Consider the following 16,753-nt stretch of genomic DNA (forward strand, 5'->3'; position numbering starts at 1 on the left):
ATTCAGAGACACAATTATTAATTTTAAATTCCATCGATTCGCTTCTGACACGAACAGTAAAAGGAGTGGTAGCTATAAACAGTAGATCATAATTTGGAAACACATTCCGAGAAATCCAAGAACACATACACACAGAAATGCATTTTCGTTAGAATTACTGTTATTATTGGCTTTATAGTGGCTAAAATCATTATTTTCAAACGAAAGAAATTAAAAAGATTTGGGATAAAAATGACAGTTGAATAGAAAAAGAATGTCATTCTTAAAAAAGTATACATTTTCCAATGATGTTATTGGTCTCAATAAACACATCGTTTTAAGTTAGAGGTTTTTTTTATGTAGGCCTAAGGCTACATGTAATCGTTTTACTACTTCGTAAAGTTGACAAGGTCCAACTATGTAAAATCATTTTAGAAAAATAGATAATCTATCATATTGATGTTCTAGAATATCTATGGCTTGCACATATTTAATATGTTATATAAAGAAGAAGGGTAAATTCAATACATCGTCAGATGTGAGGTGTAAGTTATCCGATGTTTTCTCTATCGCCCTTCGTGCACAAATATGAGCACTATCCCACTGAAGCTGAATTATGTGTCGGAGAGATTCATAAAACACAGTTTGTCAGACTACATAAAACCTTCAACACACGTATTGACTCTCGAGTAGCTTATATGCTTCTGAGTTTCTATTAAACTGGTTCAGACTCATTTAGCAAGGAATAAAAATGTTGAGTGCCGAGTGGTATTAAAAGTGCCCTAACATTATAATGGGACACATTCTCATTTTAAGTGAATTTGCTGCCTCAATATGCCTTTCATCGTTGGTGTTACAGTAACAACACTGTATAGATGAACTCTGAAAGAAAAATGCAATGTGTATTTTCTTTCTTTCTTGTCTCCGGGTGTGTCTTGTTGACAGTTTTATCTCTGGATTTACTTCCTCGAGCAGTTTGTATGTCCGCAGAAAAAGCAGCGTAACCTGCGGCGACAGGTGGCAACAAGAGGAGAGGGTAAGAGGTCAGCGCCAACACTTCCGACTGCAGAGATAAGGACACATGCATAATGATTTTGCTTTTTGTATTCCCACTCGACTCTTAATGCTAATGCTACACAGTACAAAATAAATTGGAAAAGACTGAATTTTGATGGAAATTCAATGGTTTCAGATCACAGGTGATACATCCAGAATCAAAAATCGGTGTGTTGACTATATGTGTGTGCAGGCTTAGTTATTCTGCACGTATAACATATTTTAGGATTGAGATACTAGAGCAAACAACTTAACTACACTTTACAGGTAAAATTAAAGCACCATAGTTAATCTAAACAGTAAATAATAACATGGAGAAATAGAAAAATGGTCTAGCAATTCTAAACACTTTCGCAAAATTTGGAGCGAAACAACCCGGTAAAAATCACATTTCAAAGCAAAAAGTAACTTTCATAGCCGTTTTTCATTTAAAATATTTTAAAAGTCAGTTTGTTCCTTATTTATTCACTTATATTGCGTCCTCTCTTTTCATTCCTCCCTCTAGCAAACTAAGCAGTGGTGTGACTCGCAATGCGCGCTCCCGCACTCCCTTATGCATCGCACCTCGGCTCGCTTGCGCGTTCCATCAAAGATGAATGTTTCCCATGGAAAAGCACCCGCTTAATGACAACTTTTATAAATCTAGCAAAGCGAACGCACGTCCTCTTTGTGGTCAGCGAGTCGAGATGAGCCAGATAATTAGGTCATAATAGCTGCAGAAACACCTCACTATTGATGATCCCATTAGGGCGATGATTTCCCATCCCACAAGTGCTGAAACGTGTATTTTTTGCCTTTTTACTTGGTTAATTTGGACATTCCCGGAGAGAATAATTATAAATGTTGAAATATATAGTCATATGTTTATTCACTGAAATGTTATTTTTCTGTCTTTAGGAGAGTCTACATTCTGTTAAGAGCTTTTTGACGACACCAAATGTCCTAGTATGCCATAAGAACTGAGACATACCACCATTAAGAGTAAATGAAGTCTATAGGTTAAGAGTTTTGTTTACCTCTGTGTGTATGTGCTGCCAATTTGTTACCATATGAGATTCAGTCATGTTTGTGTGTTACTGTCATGATGCATGTCTTTTCAGCTTTTTCCCCTTCATCCTTTCAGTGCCTCCCTCTTTCTCCCTAGCAGCCTTTACCATCTGTTTTGGCTCCACTCCATTCTGTCCCCTCATCTTTTTCTCCTCATCTTCCTGTGTTTTGTGCACTGTCCACCCTCCCTCCAGCTTTGTCTGTCTTAGTCCAGCCCCGTCCATTGTTCCCCCTGTGCCTCCCATTTCCGCTTTGGTGTTGCCCTCTGACCCCGCACCCTGTCCCTCCTGCTGACGTCCCCCCCCGTGCTGGACCCCAAATCTTCTTGTTCTTCTCTTGACTGCTCCCCCTTTAAGTTTTTTTCGGGGGCTAATAACTGTTGCCAGCAAGCCCCACACAAAATCCCAGCGTGATTGCTATTGTGAGGCCCACAATGGCATACAGGCAGTAATGGCCATTAGCAACAGAGGGGTTTGGCCTGGGAGTGGTGTTTGGTTGTGTTTAGCCCATATTCAATTTGTACTGGTGGTCAGATGGGAACTCTTCAATCAAGTTTTTAATCAGCTCCGTTACTGCTTGCATATTACTGACCCTATACATTTTTAACTCCTTCTAAAATAATGTAAGGATTTACCAACTTTAATGGTTTACATGAATGAGTTCAATGTGGGTGAGACTGAGCACTAAGTTACACACACCCCCATCGACACACACTAGTGATTGCGGTAGACTTTGATGATCAGAGCGGTCCATCACAGTGGACCTCGTCTTCATGCCTGTCAGTCAGAGTCGTTGTCCATGGAGACGGGCATCACATAGGTGGCTATTTCTTGGGTGCGGAGATGAAAGTCCTCATGGAAACTCAGGTGGTGCTCTCACAAGTGGAGAACAGAGTGAAATGGAGAGTATAAGAGACTCAGTATCACAGCAGTGTGTTGCTGTAATACAGAAAATGTCAAAGCACAACTCTGTTAGCAAGCTGAGGAAATGTCTGCGAGAAAAACCAAAACACTTTGTATCATCATCTAGATTAGTGTCCTGTCACTGTCTGCTTATAATTAACTTGCTAAAGAGACACCAAAAATCGTGTTAGGGCCACTCCAGAGAAAGATATTGGGATGCAGCGTCTTGCAGAAACGCCTTAGATTCATGATTGGTTGAACTTAAAATGACCAATTCAACCAAATGTTCTTCGGTAAAAAGTAGTTCTACTGTTAGCTGGCATTCAATCAGTGGTTTGTTCCAACTCTTTTTGCATAAATCTGCACTATTTTCAAATACATTGCCATGAAATGCTGTACAGACATTCATGAAGACTATGAACTCTACTGTCTTAGGTGATCCCCTGACTTTTCCTTCAACGCTACTATGAGACTGACATTTGTGCTTTTAATTCAAATCTCAACAACTATTAAAAAGTTTGCCATGAAGATTTTCTAAGGCACTAGCTAGAATGATTGTGAGTCTTAGTTTTCTCCTAACTTGGGACTGGTCCTTTAACATATGCCGAATACTATTGTTTTCCACTTTAGCTGGAATCTCTTCACCCTCAACTTAAAGATGAAAGCAATGATAAGAGATAGTTACATGGGTAGTTTTCTATGGCAGAATCTTACATGGAAATATTTGACAAGCTGACAAAGAAGATAAACCTGTCTGACCCATATGTAAAACCAGTGAACCGCCAAAATAGCAGGTTTAGCACCACATCTGTATTGTCTATCTTGATTTGATAGACCCTTTTTAAAGTTGAGGTATGTATATATTCACTCATTCAATTCTCTATTTATTAGAGTGATATAATATGAATGTGACTGACTTGAGTATATTTGTCTGTCTCTACTGTCAACACACGATAAAGTGGAGCCAAATGTTAACACTGTGTGGGAAACAGGCATTAAGAGAGGCAGAGAGAGCGCCTGCAGATTTACTGCTACGATGTCCCACTGATGCGTCGTGTTTGACGATTATGGACAGCCCAGGGTAATAGCAATGTAATTAGGCCTTTACTGTCGTGTAATTCTCCGTCAAGCACATTGTCAATAGCTTGGTTGATGAGGTTGAAAGTGAGATTGGAATCCAGTGACCCGGGTCAGCCGTTGTAATACGGGCACTCACACATCAACACACACACAGGCAGAGCGCTTGTAATGCAGTGTTGATGCTGTGATATTTGCTTTTGTCCCAGTGTTGATCTAAGCTGACATTATGCTGTATGGCCCTGATCGCTGTTTGTCTGAGTGTTACATTTGTCATCTGTGGGAGGGCAAACGAGGGATCAGGAGGACTGGAGAGTAAAGTGAGAGAGAGGGAGAGAGAGGGGGAGGGATGGCAGGTGAAGTAGGGAGTGAAAGAGGGGAGACAAGGGGGGTGTATGTGCTCATCTCTTGTGTGTCAGTTGCAGATCTGCTGGTGCGGAAGCAGATCTTTTCCCTCAGTGACTCTATTAATTTACCTCATTTATCTTAACCACCTCCCCCTCCCCCCAATAAATACTGGAGACCCCAGTCCATGTGTGTGTGCCAATGTGTTTGTATGTGCACGTGAACAACCATATGTATGTGTGTGTGTGTGTGTGTGTGTGTGTGTGTGTGTGTGTGCGTGATGGAATAAAAACACAGCAGCTCCCCTTTCTATTCCCAGAGGACAAATCCGTGGCGGAAAAACTCATTTTCCTGCAAATAGTTTGTCAGCCAAGCTAGGAGGAGTGATAAATTATCACAGACGTTAGGTGAAGGAGGGTGACTGGAGGAAGAGGGAAGCCCTCTCTCTCTCTCTCTCGCTCTCTCTCGCGTTCTCTCTCTCTCTCTCTCTCTCTCTCTCTCTCTCTCACCTTTCTCTCCTCACTCACTTTCCCAAACTACTCCTCCCTCCACTTCCTCCCATCATTTCTATTTTCCTCTGATTTCTCTCATCCTGCACCTCACATGTACAGAAAGCTCAGTTCTAAACATGATACATGCTTTTCACGTGCACAGATAAACAAAACATGTTGACAAATACACGCACAAACACACTCACAAACCCACACACACATGCACACACAGTGCGAGTTGGAATTGGGAAAATGTGGTTGCCCCTACAACTCAAGTGTGACTCCCCATTCCAGATGATAAATTGATGGCCAGAAAAATGGATTTGTTTTCAACTAGTAACACATCAAAGAAATAATAATTCTGTGCGGGGGAGAGTGGCGGGATGATGAATGGGGTGGACAGCTGGATCACAACGGAGCAATGGAGTGAGTGAGTGAGAAAAAGGGAGAGAGAGAGAGATGAAGGAGTGGGATGTGAGAGAGAAACTAAAATCAACACGCAAACAAAACACTGTCACACAGCTGAAGTGGCCATCATATGCTTTGTTACAGGCCAGCTCTGGGCGGACAAGTCTGATCACACAATTAGTAGGGATGGGAATTGATAAGATTTTTACGATTCCGATTCCCTTATCGATTCTGTGAAACGATTCAATTCCTTATCGATTCTCTTATCGATTCCAATTTGGGGGAAAAAGGAGAATAAACAGTTTGATGTAACATTTATCTTTGTTTTAATGAAAAATATTCTATTGTGACAGTTACTTATTAATCTCTAATAACAAGTGTGTGTGTGTGTGTGTGTGTGTGTGTGTGTGTGTGTGTGTGTGTGTGTAAAAAAAATTAACAGTTCTTTTGCAGATGAACATATCTGCTTTTCTGTACAAGAAAATGTAACAAATAACAACAAATAACAAATACTGAATCATGTAATTACAAGAACAATGTAATCACAAGCACAGTGTGTGTGTGTGTGTGTGTGTGTGTGTGTGTGTGTGTGTGTGTGTGTGTGTGTGTGTGTGTGTGTGTGTGTGTGTGTGTGTGTGTGAGTGTGAGTGTGAGTGTGAGTGTGAGTGTGAGTGTGAGTGTGTGTGTGTGCACTCAAGTAGTAGTAGGGAAAATTAACAGTTCTTTTGCAGAAATATGAGCATATCTGCTTTTTCTGGAAGGATACGGGATCTTTCGGGGCTTATGGTGTCTCCAGCCGTGGAGAACACCCTCTCAGATGGGGTGGAGGAAGCCTGCACACAGAGGTAGTTTTCAGCCAGTCCAGATAGCAAGGGCAGCGTATCCTGCTTGTTCCACCACCACAGTGCGGCGCTATCCCTGCAGGGGATGGAGGGCAGGCTTTTGTAGAACTGGATTTCCTGATCCACCTTCTGAGCCAGGGAAAGACGGGGCTGTGATTCACGGATTGACTGCAGCTCGTTGTCCTCCTCCTCGAATAGTTCTTCCAAGGCTGTCTTTTTTGATGGTGGTGGCAGTGCCTGAAATTAAATGAACATGAAGTAAAAAAAAAAAAAAATACATATATAAGTCAATAATCATGACAAAACAGCATCCAAAGGTCATTACAAATGAATGAGTTAACTTACATAGTGTTCCTCTACTTCTTCCTCCTCCCCATCTTCGCAGCCTTCCCTCTGTGTCTCTCCTTCCCCTGGGAGCTTGAGAAGTGATGTAAACACATTAATAACTTTTAACACAGAGCCGTAGAAGGTCTCACTCACAATGGAATCAAATGCAATGATAAGACAAACAGAATTTAAACAGAAATTAAAATACCTCATCTCTTGCTGCCACTGTATTTGCTGTTATTGCAGCTTCCCTGATCCTGTCCCAGACTGCATCACTTTTCACTTTGTATTTAAATCTGGGGTCCAAGATGGTGGCTTCCTCCAGGAATCTCTGAATGTCAGTTCCCTTCAATTTCAAAAAGGAGGATAGGATGACATTAGACTAGTGGTACAAATTGGCCTAAAGCATCAAGGTAAGATTAAATGTAGTTGTGCTTACCTGGTAGCGTTTGGAGAGATCCTTCCAAATGTTCTCCTTGATGCTCCTTGTGAACGCAGAGTCACCTTCCTGCACAGTGTACTGTTGCTCCAGCTTCTGCAAGATGGGCAAAATCTCACCGCAGGTTGCACTTTTGTCGCTGGAGACGGCCAGTGTGGAGGTGTAATGCTTCCGCATGAGATGCACAAACTCCTCTGCTTTCCTTAAGTCCTCGTTGCCTATTCTGTCCAACCTACAATGTAAATAAAAACAGAAAAAGATGTATGTAGCACAAATAAACAAAAACAAAACCAGTCAAAGTTTAAAAAAAGTTTAAGTCATATTATCATTTAAAATATATATCACCTTTCCTTCTCCATGGGCCTTCTTATGCGTGGATCTATGGCTGCAGCCTGGATAGCAGGGAACTGCTCGGTGAATCTCTCCATCATCAAATAGAGGGAATTCCATCTGGTCCTTACATCCAGGAGGAGCATGTGCTTGGGCAGCTCTGAGGGTTCACATATACACAACACAATGTAAATATTTATTATCTAATAATTTACATACACATACCTATACATGTATATTTTCATGTACATATAGTATAATGCTTGCAATGTACTGTAAGGAGAGTATCTTACTGAGCAAGTCTTGTTTCTCTTTAAGAACAACTTTTGCCATGTGGGACCTCTTCATCCAGACAACAACTGCTCGAACTCGTGCTGCCCAATTGGATATGGCAGTGCAGTTGTACAGCTTTTGCGCTCCCAGGTTCAGCGTATGAGCGAAGCATGGAAATTTGACAATTTGCAGCTGTTTGATGGCTACATCCATGTTCGCTGCATTGTCTACAGTTGCTGCCACAACCTTTTCCCGTACACCATATTCTTCTAAAATGTAATCAATCTCCTCTGCTACAGCTGAGCCTGTCTGAGATTGGTACACGGCTTTGGTTTTTAGGACCTTTTCCTTTACCTGGCCATTGCTCACGTAGTGCAGAGTAACCGTGAGATAATGATCCTGACAAAAGCTTGTCCACCCATCAGCCGTGATAGCTGCCTTTGACACTGTTTTCAGTTCAGAGATCACATTTCCCTTTTCCACACCATACCAAGCAGGGATTAAGTGGTTGGTTAAGCTTTCCCTGCTGGGGGCTTTGTATTTTGGATTGAGAACCTTTGTCATCTCCCTAGAAAACATATGAAAATGAATGAGTGTAAACATCTGTTTAACGAGGAGGAAAATATTCTATTCTATTCTATTCTAATCTGACATTTGATAATCTGACAACAACCTCACATTCACCTACCGAAATTCAGGGGCGTCTACTGTAGAAAATGGGTGCAAACCCTTAACAACAAATTTGGTAACTGCCCGGTGACATTCTTCTACCTTTGCCTGGGACATTTTATTTCTGCCTGCCTCGACGAAAATAGAAGCCAGAGGTAAACGGGAGCAAGTGCTGCTAGCCTCTGAGTCAGCCAGACTACCCGTCTCGTCCCGGTCATCATCTTGTTCTAAATCTAACGAAGAAGGCATTCGTTTGATGAAAAAGCAATACTGTACAATTTCGGGAAATAAACTAATTTCCCACCTCCCTTTGATTTAAATAAATGAGCGTCACCTTTCTCTGGCTCCCTGAATCGGCGGCGCAACTTACTAGCATGTTTCATTAGCTACATAGCAACAGCTAGAATTCTTCCCTAGAACTACGGATGCCTTGCCATCAAGTAAGCTAATTAAACATGCTAGCAAGGAACGGCTTGATTAACCAGAAACATAAACTCCCTTAATTACCCCAAGGAGAGGTAGGAAATGGGTTTATTTCCAGAAATGGCGTGGTACATAATTTACTAGGAATCACATTAAGGATTAGTCAGTGGGATAGCTACTTACCACCAGAGTTGCCTTCGGTGTTAGCCCCCAAGGCCACGGTGGTCGTAGAAGCTTGGCTGCTGTCACTCCGAAGGGCATCAAAAACGCGACACTCGTTAAAGTTTATCCCGTGTTGTGTGCGCAGATGTTTATGCATATTTGAAGTATTCCCTCCCGCCGATGTTATCAACAATTTGCAGTGGTTGCAAAACGCCCTGTTGCCATCCTTATGTAATGTGAAATGAAGCCACACTTTGGACCGTTTTAACCTTAGGGGTGCCATTTCAGACTTGTAAAAAGTATCACGAGCGTCACCTGCGTAACCAAGCAACTACGCCACGTCAAGCCGGGCTTACTGAATCATTCGTGTGTACCTTGCTGCGTAAATAACGTTACATAAACCGTGCGGTCTGGAATCTATAAGAGAATCGTTTAACGAGCTGCCAAACGGTTCCATGGAATTGAAACATAAGGAACCGGTTCTCAACAGGAACCGGTTCTCGATTCCCATCCCTAACAATTAGCCAAATCAAAATGGACACATGAATGTTATTCCCATTTGGGATTGTTGGACATCTCACTAAGACACTATGGGTGTTATTATGCTGTTATGACAACCTGTTCTTTACTGGGAGGATTGTCACATTCACTCATGAGATTATTAGTTCACTTAAATTCATTACAGAGATGAGGTGCAGGGTCAGAAAAGTTCCTCCACTGGAGGAAAAAAATCATTCTCTGGACCTGGGATTAGCATAATGAAACAGAAAAGGGATTTCCACAAAATCTTGCCACAATATCTTTTGCACACTATTGTCTTAATTGAACAAAATAACCAAGCCCAGACCATGAACAATGAAGTAAGATTAAAAATACATCAAAACTATACGTATATTAATTATATGTATTTTCTTGTATATATTTCTGCTACAGTTTTTCCATTTTATTATGACACAGTTAATGCATACTTTATTCCCTTTTTTATTTAAAACTTGTTGTGCAGGCAGTTTGAATCTTCCAAGTTAGTGAGCCTAGTGATTAAAGATATAAAGAAAAGTATTTAAAGAAATTCTGTAACAGCCAAGACTAAGATTAAAAATATGTTTTACCTCTAAGCCGGACATGACCAAATTTTCCCATTTATTTGAAAATGACAATCCCATTAGCATTGAAATTTAATGTAGTGCTCCAGTCAGAGAAAAGCTTTTTATATTAGTGAGTTTTTAAAACAATTCGTTAAACGTTCAAATCATCATGTGGCCATTCAGGGCTACATTTTATGTAGATGACCTTTCTGAGTACCTATCATTGGGCCTATTTTCTAAATATTTACTTTTTCCTAAAATCACACAATTACTTACTCTACACCATGGGATCTTCATAACAGGCGGTTTGGTTTTAAATGCTTATTAAACAGAAGAGTGAGCACAGAATCAACCAAAGCTATTTCCAAGAATTACCATTTCAGTCGTTTTTAAGCCAGCAAATCTGTTATTTAAACAGATGTAGCTGTCAGGAGATTAAAGAAACAAACAGGTGTATTTCAGTCACATTATTCCCTGATGAATGAATTAGGGAACACATCTCCCTAGTAACCTAAAATATATCTTTATTATTTCTATTGCAACTCAATCCTCCCACTCAGGTAGTCATCTCGCTCAGGTAATAACCGTTAGCATAAAATGATCATGATCATCATCATTATCATCACCGTCCCCTAGTCCCAACACACTTACAATCATAGTTAGAGCCAGTAATAACACAATTGCATCCATATATTCACACAGTATTCAGGCAATTATTTGGACTGCCATCGTGCACAGCGGATCATTAAATGTAAGAGGTGTTCTTCCCACTCGTTTGCTTTCTTCCTTCCAGGTTTTTAAAAACTGTACGATGTCTATACCCAATGTGTGTTTTCATCCCGCTCATTTTTTTCCCCAACCATATCTTATTTCTATTCTTTTTACCCCCAACACCCTCCTCCCCTCCACTCTCTCCCCTCCGTAGTGATTGATGGAGTTAGGCAACAGAGCACAGAGCAACGTGTGGCCAACAGTCCAAGACAGCCTGCATCTGAGAGGAAAGAGAGGTTGGTGTGGTGTTGAGGAGGAGGAGGAGGGTGGGGATTAAACGAAGAGAGAGGTAAAAGGGAGGGAAGGAAAGAGGAAGGGAACAGGAGTCTGAGCGAGAAGGGAGGGGAGAGTGTGAGAGAGAGAGGGGAGCTCAGCTGAAAGCCACAGACTTAATTCTATGCATCATTAAGCAGTCTCACTCAATGCAACATCCCCTATACATCATCCACGCTCAGTAAACACAACGGTGACATTACATTAGCAACTGCAAATGAATTTTCTTTTTAGAAGGAAATTGAGAATACTCTCTTTCTCTCCCTCTCTTTTACCCTCTCTGCCGCTCGCAAAGCTTCAGCGTAGGCCATAAAAGGCAGGGAGATATAAACAAAATAAAAAGACAAACAATATTTCCCTTTTCTCTACTACCTCAGCCGCTCTCATGACACACGCACATGCACGCACACGCACACGCACACACACACACCCACACACACACACACACACACACACACACACACACACACACACACACACACACACACACACACACACACACACACACACACACACACACACACACACACACACACACACACACAATTTCAGTTTGTCCGACCCAACAGTTAAGAGATTTATGCAATAACGTCAACATCAAACATCAGCATTTTATTCAAACTGCTTCAGGAAATGTAGATTATTTTTATTTAAAGACAAGACGAAAGCTGTTTGTGTTTTGCATTGTGATACCTCTCAATTTGTTAAACTGCATCTAGTTCTGAAGGTTGTTGCAGAAGCTGTTCATAAATAAGGCTAGTTATAGTTTTTGTGTTTTATAAGTAGCAATATTTAGATTTACGTCATATCACTGAATTTTGCACCAGTCGTTTTAACATAGGGAAGTTTCAACTGAATATTCACACAAACTGCCAGTTGTAACTGAACTAACGGACAATGCTATTGTTAGCTTACTAGCATATTATCACTTTAGAGTGACAAGTAAAAGAGATAATAAGTTTGGCATGACTTAATTAAAATGCTACTACGTGACATTACACATACCTCAGAGTAGAAATAAGGTTATGCTAACGTTAGTCTAAATGAACAAAAAGCATATACTGTAGGTTAACGTTAGCTTAATCTCCCTTAGGAGGTAGCCTACATCTGTAGTTGCTAGTGGGTACATACAAACATTGAAGAGTACCTTTAATTTAAAATGTATAGATCTTAATACGACTGAAATTATGTATCCATAGGCCTGCAGTACCAATTAAAGTGGTACACAGGAGTCTACTGTTAGCCTTCACCTGAACATTGGCAGTTAGGTAAGAGTTGGTGAAAACTAATTAGCAAGAGAACAGAGTTTTAAACAGGTAGCTAAAACTAATAAAAACAATTTATAAAATAAAAAGTCATGGATAAATGATTGAAAAAGTTCCAAAATAATTGATTAATGTTTGAAAAGTTGATTCAAATTATTAGCTTAAATTAGCCTAATGGATTATCAGTTGAAATGATTAGCTTCACTCAGTGTAGTAGTAGTATGAGTAGAAGTGGTAGTTTTACGATTACTGACCAATGCAAACCAAATATTGACAGTTCAATAATAAAAAAATAACAATACCCACCTTTATATAGCCTTATGAATATGTATTTTTTTGTATTTGGAACATACATAGGTAATCTTGCAAGGGGCACATGTGTTTTTCAGACAAAGTTTGAAAAACACATGTGCCCACAGTCAAAAAAGAATTTGCTTCAAATACCCCAAATTAGAAAATGTTTGTCAGCATTCGCTTAAACATTGGTTATGTTAATATTAGCTCAGTGTAATATTTTCCCTTGTTATAAACTAGGTAGTAGTTGAGAATTTAAAACTCATTAATGAATGAACACAAAAACCAGCATGCAGACACAGAAAATCCACACACTTTTAAGCTTTTATGCCTGAGAACATAAATTACCAAGCAAGTCAAATGAATAATTATGTTTTTATTGCACAAATTATGCCCTGTCCCTTAAACTAGCCAGTCTCTGAGGCCTGGGAAATCTATTAAGGCAGTGCTATAGATCATCCCATCCGCTGTGGCGTGTATATAGATCGGTCGGCTCATTTGAGGAATATTGAATCGGTTACAGTAAAGTAAGCCCCTGGATTGAGTCAAATGTAAAAATCCATGCATGTGTGAGGAGCTGTCAGCGTGTGCTGTAATGACGGATGGTGCTGGGTCTCTGTTTCAGCGAGAGGTGATAAAAAGTGGTATTATGAGTGCTGGGGAGGCACGAGGGAGTGTGGGGGAGCAAAGACAGAGAAAAGAGAATTGGACCAGATCCGTCAAATGATAAGAGCAATCATTCAATCTGGGGACTTTTCGGACGATGGAAGGTGTTATTTCCTCTCAGTGCAGTTCGGAGTCAGGGGTCGGTGAGGGGTCAAGAGTATGGCCTCTGACCTCGGGATAGTAAAGAGTGAGACACCAGTCAGTCAGTTATTGATTCATGGCCTTCACAATTTACCCGTGTTATTATCTATTGGACATGATTGGTTTCCAATTGCAGTGGAAGTACTTTAACAAAAGGGAGGGACAAGGACTTGATAAGCATGTGGTAATACTGTAATTGTCTTATAGAAATTATACTTTTTTGAAATCTTTATCTTCAGCACTCAGGTTAGGTTGAAGAAACAACCCTCACGAAGGTCTCTATTTGCACAAAAGGAAAACAAAAATGTATTTCTATGAAAATAAAATGTGCATTGGACACAGCAGGAAAATAATAAAAAAACAACCATTGAAAATCTTGACTCTTTGGTTATATTCTTTAAATAACACTCCAGAAATGTCCTCAGAGCGACAATAATAATACAATGTAGGCTGTCTTTAAAAATATGTAATTGAGTACTACAAAATAGAGATATTATCTACAGTAATAGAGGGATGTCCAGACACAATATCCCAGTTAAAGCTCCATCTAGTAAGAAGCTGTTAAGGCAAAGTTAAGTTTTTGCTTTATCAACATTTTTTCTGCCACTGAACACAATGATGGCAAAAACTGAATTGATCTGTAATATATAGTGTACTAAAATGTAGAAGCATATTCGGAAACAGGACACAAACGAGACCTAACCCATATCCTGTCATAATTTTTTAAAAGATATTTTTTGAGGGCTTTTTGCCCTTAATCGGATAGGACAGTAGAGAGTGACAGGAAAGTGGGAGAGAGAATCTGGATGGGATCCGGAAGGGACCACAGGTCGGGAATCGAACCCGGGTCTCTGGCTTCCGGTGCAGGTGCCCCAGCCAGTTGCGCCACGGCCGGGACACCTGTCATAGTTTGGGTTCACTTACAACCCACTTTTCTTGCTTCACTGATACCCTCCTGAAAGTCAGAACGTTTCTGTAAGCATCGCACTATATTACCACACCAGATCTCGCTACAGCCTGACAACATCTCTCCCTCCTGCTTTTTGTCTCAGAAGCATCAAACAGAGCCGTGGACCCCCCACCGGGCCGACCCCCACATGCTCTGATGCTGACCCGCTCCGAGGTGTGAACTTCTGTCCCCCAGCTGATAGAGCCTCCCGATCATTTTTATAGTCCCCATCCCTCGCTGTTTATGACTCTGCAGTTTGATTATAGCAGAGGGGGCTTGAAGACGTAAGAGCCTTCCGAGAGGCACACACACATCAAAGGAGCTAGAGGAATGTGGACATTTGTTGTTTGTTTTATCATCCAGTACCACCACTTATCTGCTTAATCATAAAGGATTGGCCTTTGGAATGAGGCAGGAGGGAGCCTGTGCTGGCCAAACAAACTATCCCAAACACTGTAATTGTTACTGGAGGGATGAGCCAGATTCAATGTGGTCGTAGCAGCTTACAAGGTACATAGGTGTTTTATTTGAAGAGAGATCAGAAGAGCACTTTTACATTACAAGTCCAGGCAGAGGACAAGAGTTTGCTATTACAGTAAAGATGCATCTGAGTGACTCAGCTGCATCTATTATTTATGCACTTTAACATTACAGTTTACTCAATATGTTCCTTTTTCCTTGGATTGAATACTGGTGGGGCAAATAACATGTGTTTTATGCAAGACATTATTGATCTTAACAATATTATGATAACATTCAATACACTGGCATGTTTGACTGATTAGCGCAGCAACTAATTATGTTCTTAATTTATTAATCCGCCTTTGTCTTCTTGATTAATTGATTAATCTTGTGGTCTATGAAATGTCAAAAAAAATGTAGGAAAATGTCCCTCACAATTTCTCAGAGCCTCAGATTATGTCTTCACGTTGCTTGTAGGCTTGGACCAAAAGTCCAAAACCTAAAGATATGAAATGTATAAATAAATCAAAAGAACAAATTCTTAAAATTGAGAAGCTGGAGCCAAAAAAACCCATTCCTATTATTTCTGTTTTTGCTGTGTCCTATTTAAGCCTTTAGCCACACTTTAAAAACATTTTTTTACGTTGTAATCATGATTAAACCTCCATGTACCTGGTAAATTGTTTAGACCTAATGCATACGAAAAAACATTCAGCTCATATTGTTATTGTAGTATTGATTCCTGGATCACAATAAGGGCCTGTTTGCCTACCCAATTACACAGGGATATCAGTGCATTGTAGATGCCTTCCTTGCAATACTATAATATAATGTACTCAGAATCACCTGTGTTGCAGTACCATTAAAATGATGGTCTGCTGTTTAAAGCAGACATGGACAAATACATCCTTTAACATTTAACATGACAGGCCACATAAAGGCCTTATTAAGTGCATGTAAATATATGTAGTTTTTTATGACAGTAGCTGCACACAACTCAAAAATTACCAAGATATATTTCTTCAAATCTGGTTGGGGTTGGATTAATCTGAGACTCAAGGCTGATGCATCCCACACCGCTGCTGTAGAAAACTGACTGAGCTGTAGCTACAGTGTGTGAGATACACAACACTTTAATTAAGTCACAAGATCTCGCCCCCCTTTTTCTCTCTCTCTGGCCCTGAGAGTCAATCAGACTCTCTGCCCTTCGTTTCCCCTGTGTGGGAGGCCGCTGTGCTGGGCTGAGTAGCTGGGAAAGTCCCGTGATTTATGGCCCTTTGCAGGCCTGACTGCTCCTCACCTCGCTCATGATAGAGCCAGAGGTAACGAGGACTGGTTGCTCCAATCCACTCTCCTATTTGCTAAATCCAATTTTATTCATTTGGGATTTAAAGGCACTTCACAGCGTTTGCCGTGTGACGCACATACTATGTGTAGATAAAATTGGAAAGATTTATCAGAGTACTTCTATGTGTAATTGGGTATATTTCTTACAGGATGGGTGATAATCACATGGATTAGATGTTAATGATTAAGCGCTCCACAGGGAAAGAGAGGGCATTTTATTCTCAGTCTCACATGGTAGACTTTCATTTCCTTATTCATTACTTTTCCCTCCTTTTGAAGTATGCTCCACGGAGCCTTGTAAAATTGTTGGATGCATTTGTCTGAGCAAATTGAAAGCAACTTAAACTGAATAACGATAGGTACGAATCTGTTGTGGCTTAATATTTACCTTGTGACTCCTAGTCCTGGTCAAGTGTCCCCCACTGCTGTATCAACAATATTTAAATGTACTGTTTTGCGGATAACACACTAAATGAGACCAGAGTCTATTTTGAATCATTGTGAGGTCCTTTTTGAGGCTTTCCACACTTGTTTCAGTTTCCATCAGAAGATCAAGCAACTCTGACATATTAAAATCAACCAACCTTATACATGTGGAGGTACACACACGAACACCACTAGCAGCAGGGCAGTAACTCAAGGCCAAAGGAGGAGGTTTATTTTTATCGTGGGCAAAGGCGCCAAATCATGTTGGTATGAAGGGGGCTATATAAATGCAAATTGTATTGGA

At 40.4% G+C, this 16,753-nt stretch overlaps 1 protein-coding gene across 3 annotated transcripts; it reads right to left on the reverse strand.

The window, feature by feature from the left end:
• Positions 1-5,487: 5,487 nt before the first annotated feature.
• LOC134868092 (E3 SUMO-protein ligase ZBED1-like) lies at positions 5,488-9,268 on the reverse strand. 3 transcript variants are annotated; one of them, XM_063888978.1, is made up of 8 exons: positions 8,792-9,268; positions 8,205-8,418; positions 7,537-8,084; positions 7,259-7,403; positions 6,914-7,145; positions 6,683-6,820; positions 6,493-6,564; positions 5,488-6,384 (listed from the first exon to the last, which is right to left on the reverse strand). In XM_063888978.1, exons 1-8 carry the CDS (start codon positions 9,051-9,053, stop codon positions 6,019-6,021), a joined length of 1,977 nt encoding a protein of 658 aa, XP_063745048.1. In that variant the 5' UTR covers positions 9,054-9,268; the 3' UTR covers positions 5,488-6,018. The 3 variants fall into 3 exon arrangements, with proteins under 3 accessions (XP_063745048.1, XP_063745050.1, XP_063745051.1); XM_063888980.1 differs by lacking the exon at positions 8,205-8,418; XM_063888981.1 differs by lacking the exons at positions 7,537-8,084; positions 8,205-8,418.
• Between the last annotated feature and the right edge of the window lie 7,485 nt (positions 9,269-16,753).

This window comes from Eleginops maclovinus, chromosome 8 (assembly GCF_036324505.1).
Source record: "Eleginops maclovinus isolate JMC-PN-2008 ecotype Puerto Natales chromosome 8, JC_Emac_rtc_rv5, whole genome shotgun sequence".
Classification (NCBI taxonomy): domain Eukaryota; kingdom Metazoa; phylum Chordata; class Actinopteri; order Perciformes; family Eleginopidae; genus Eleginops; species Eleginops maclovinus.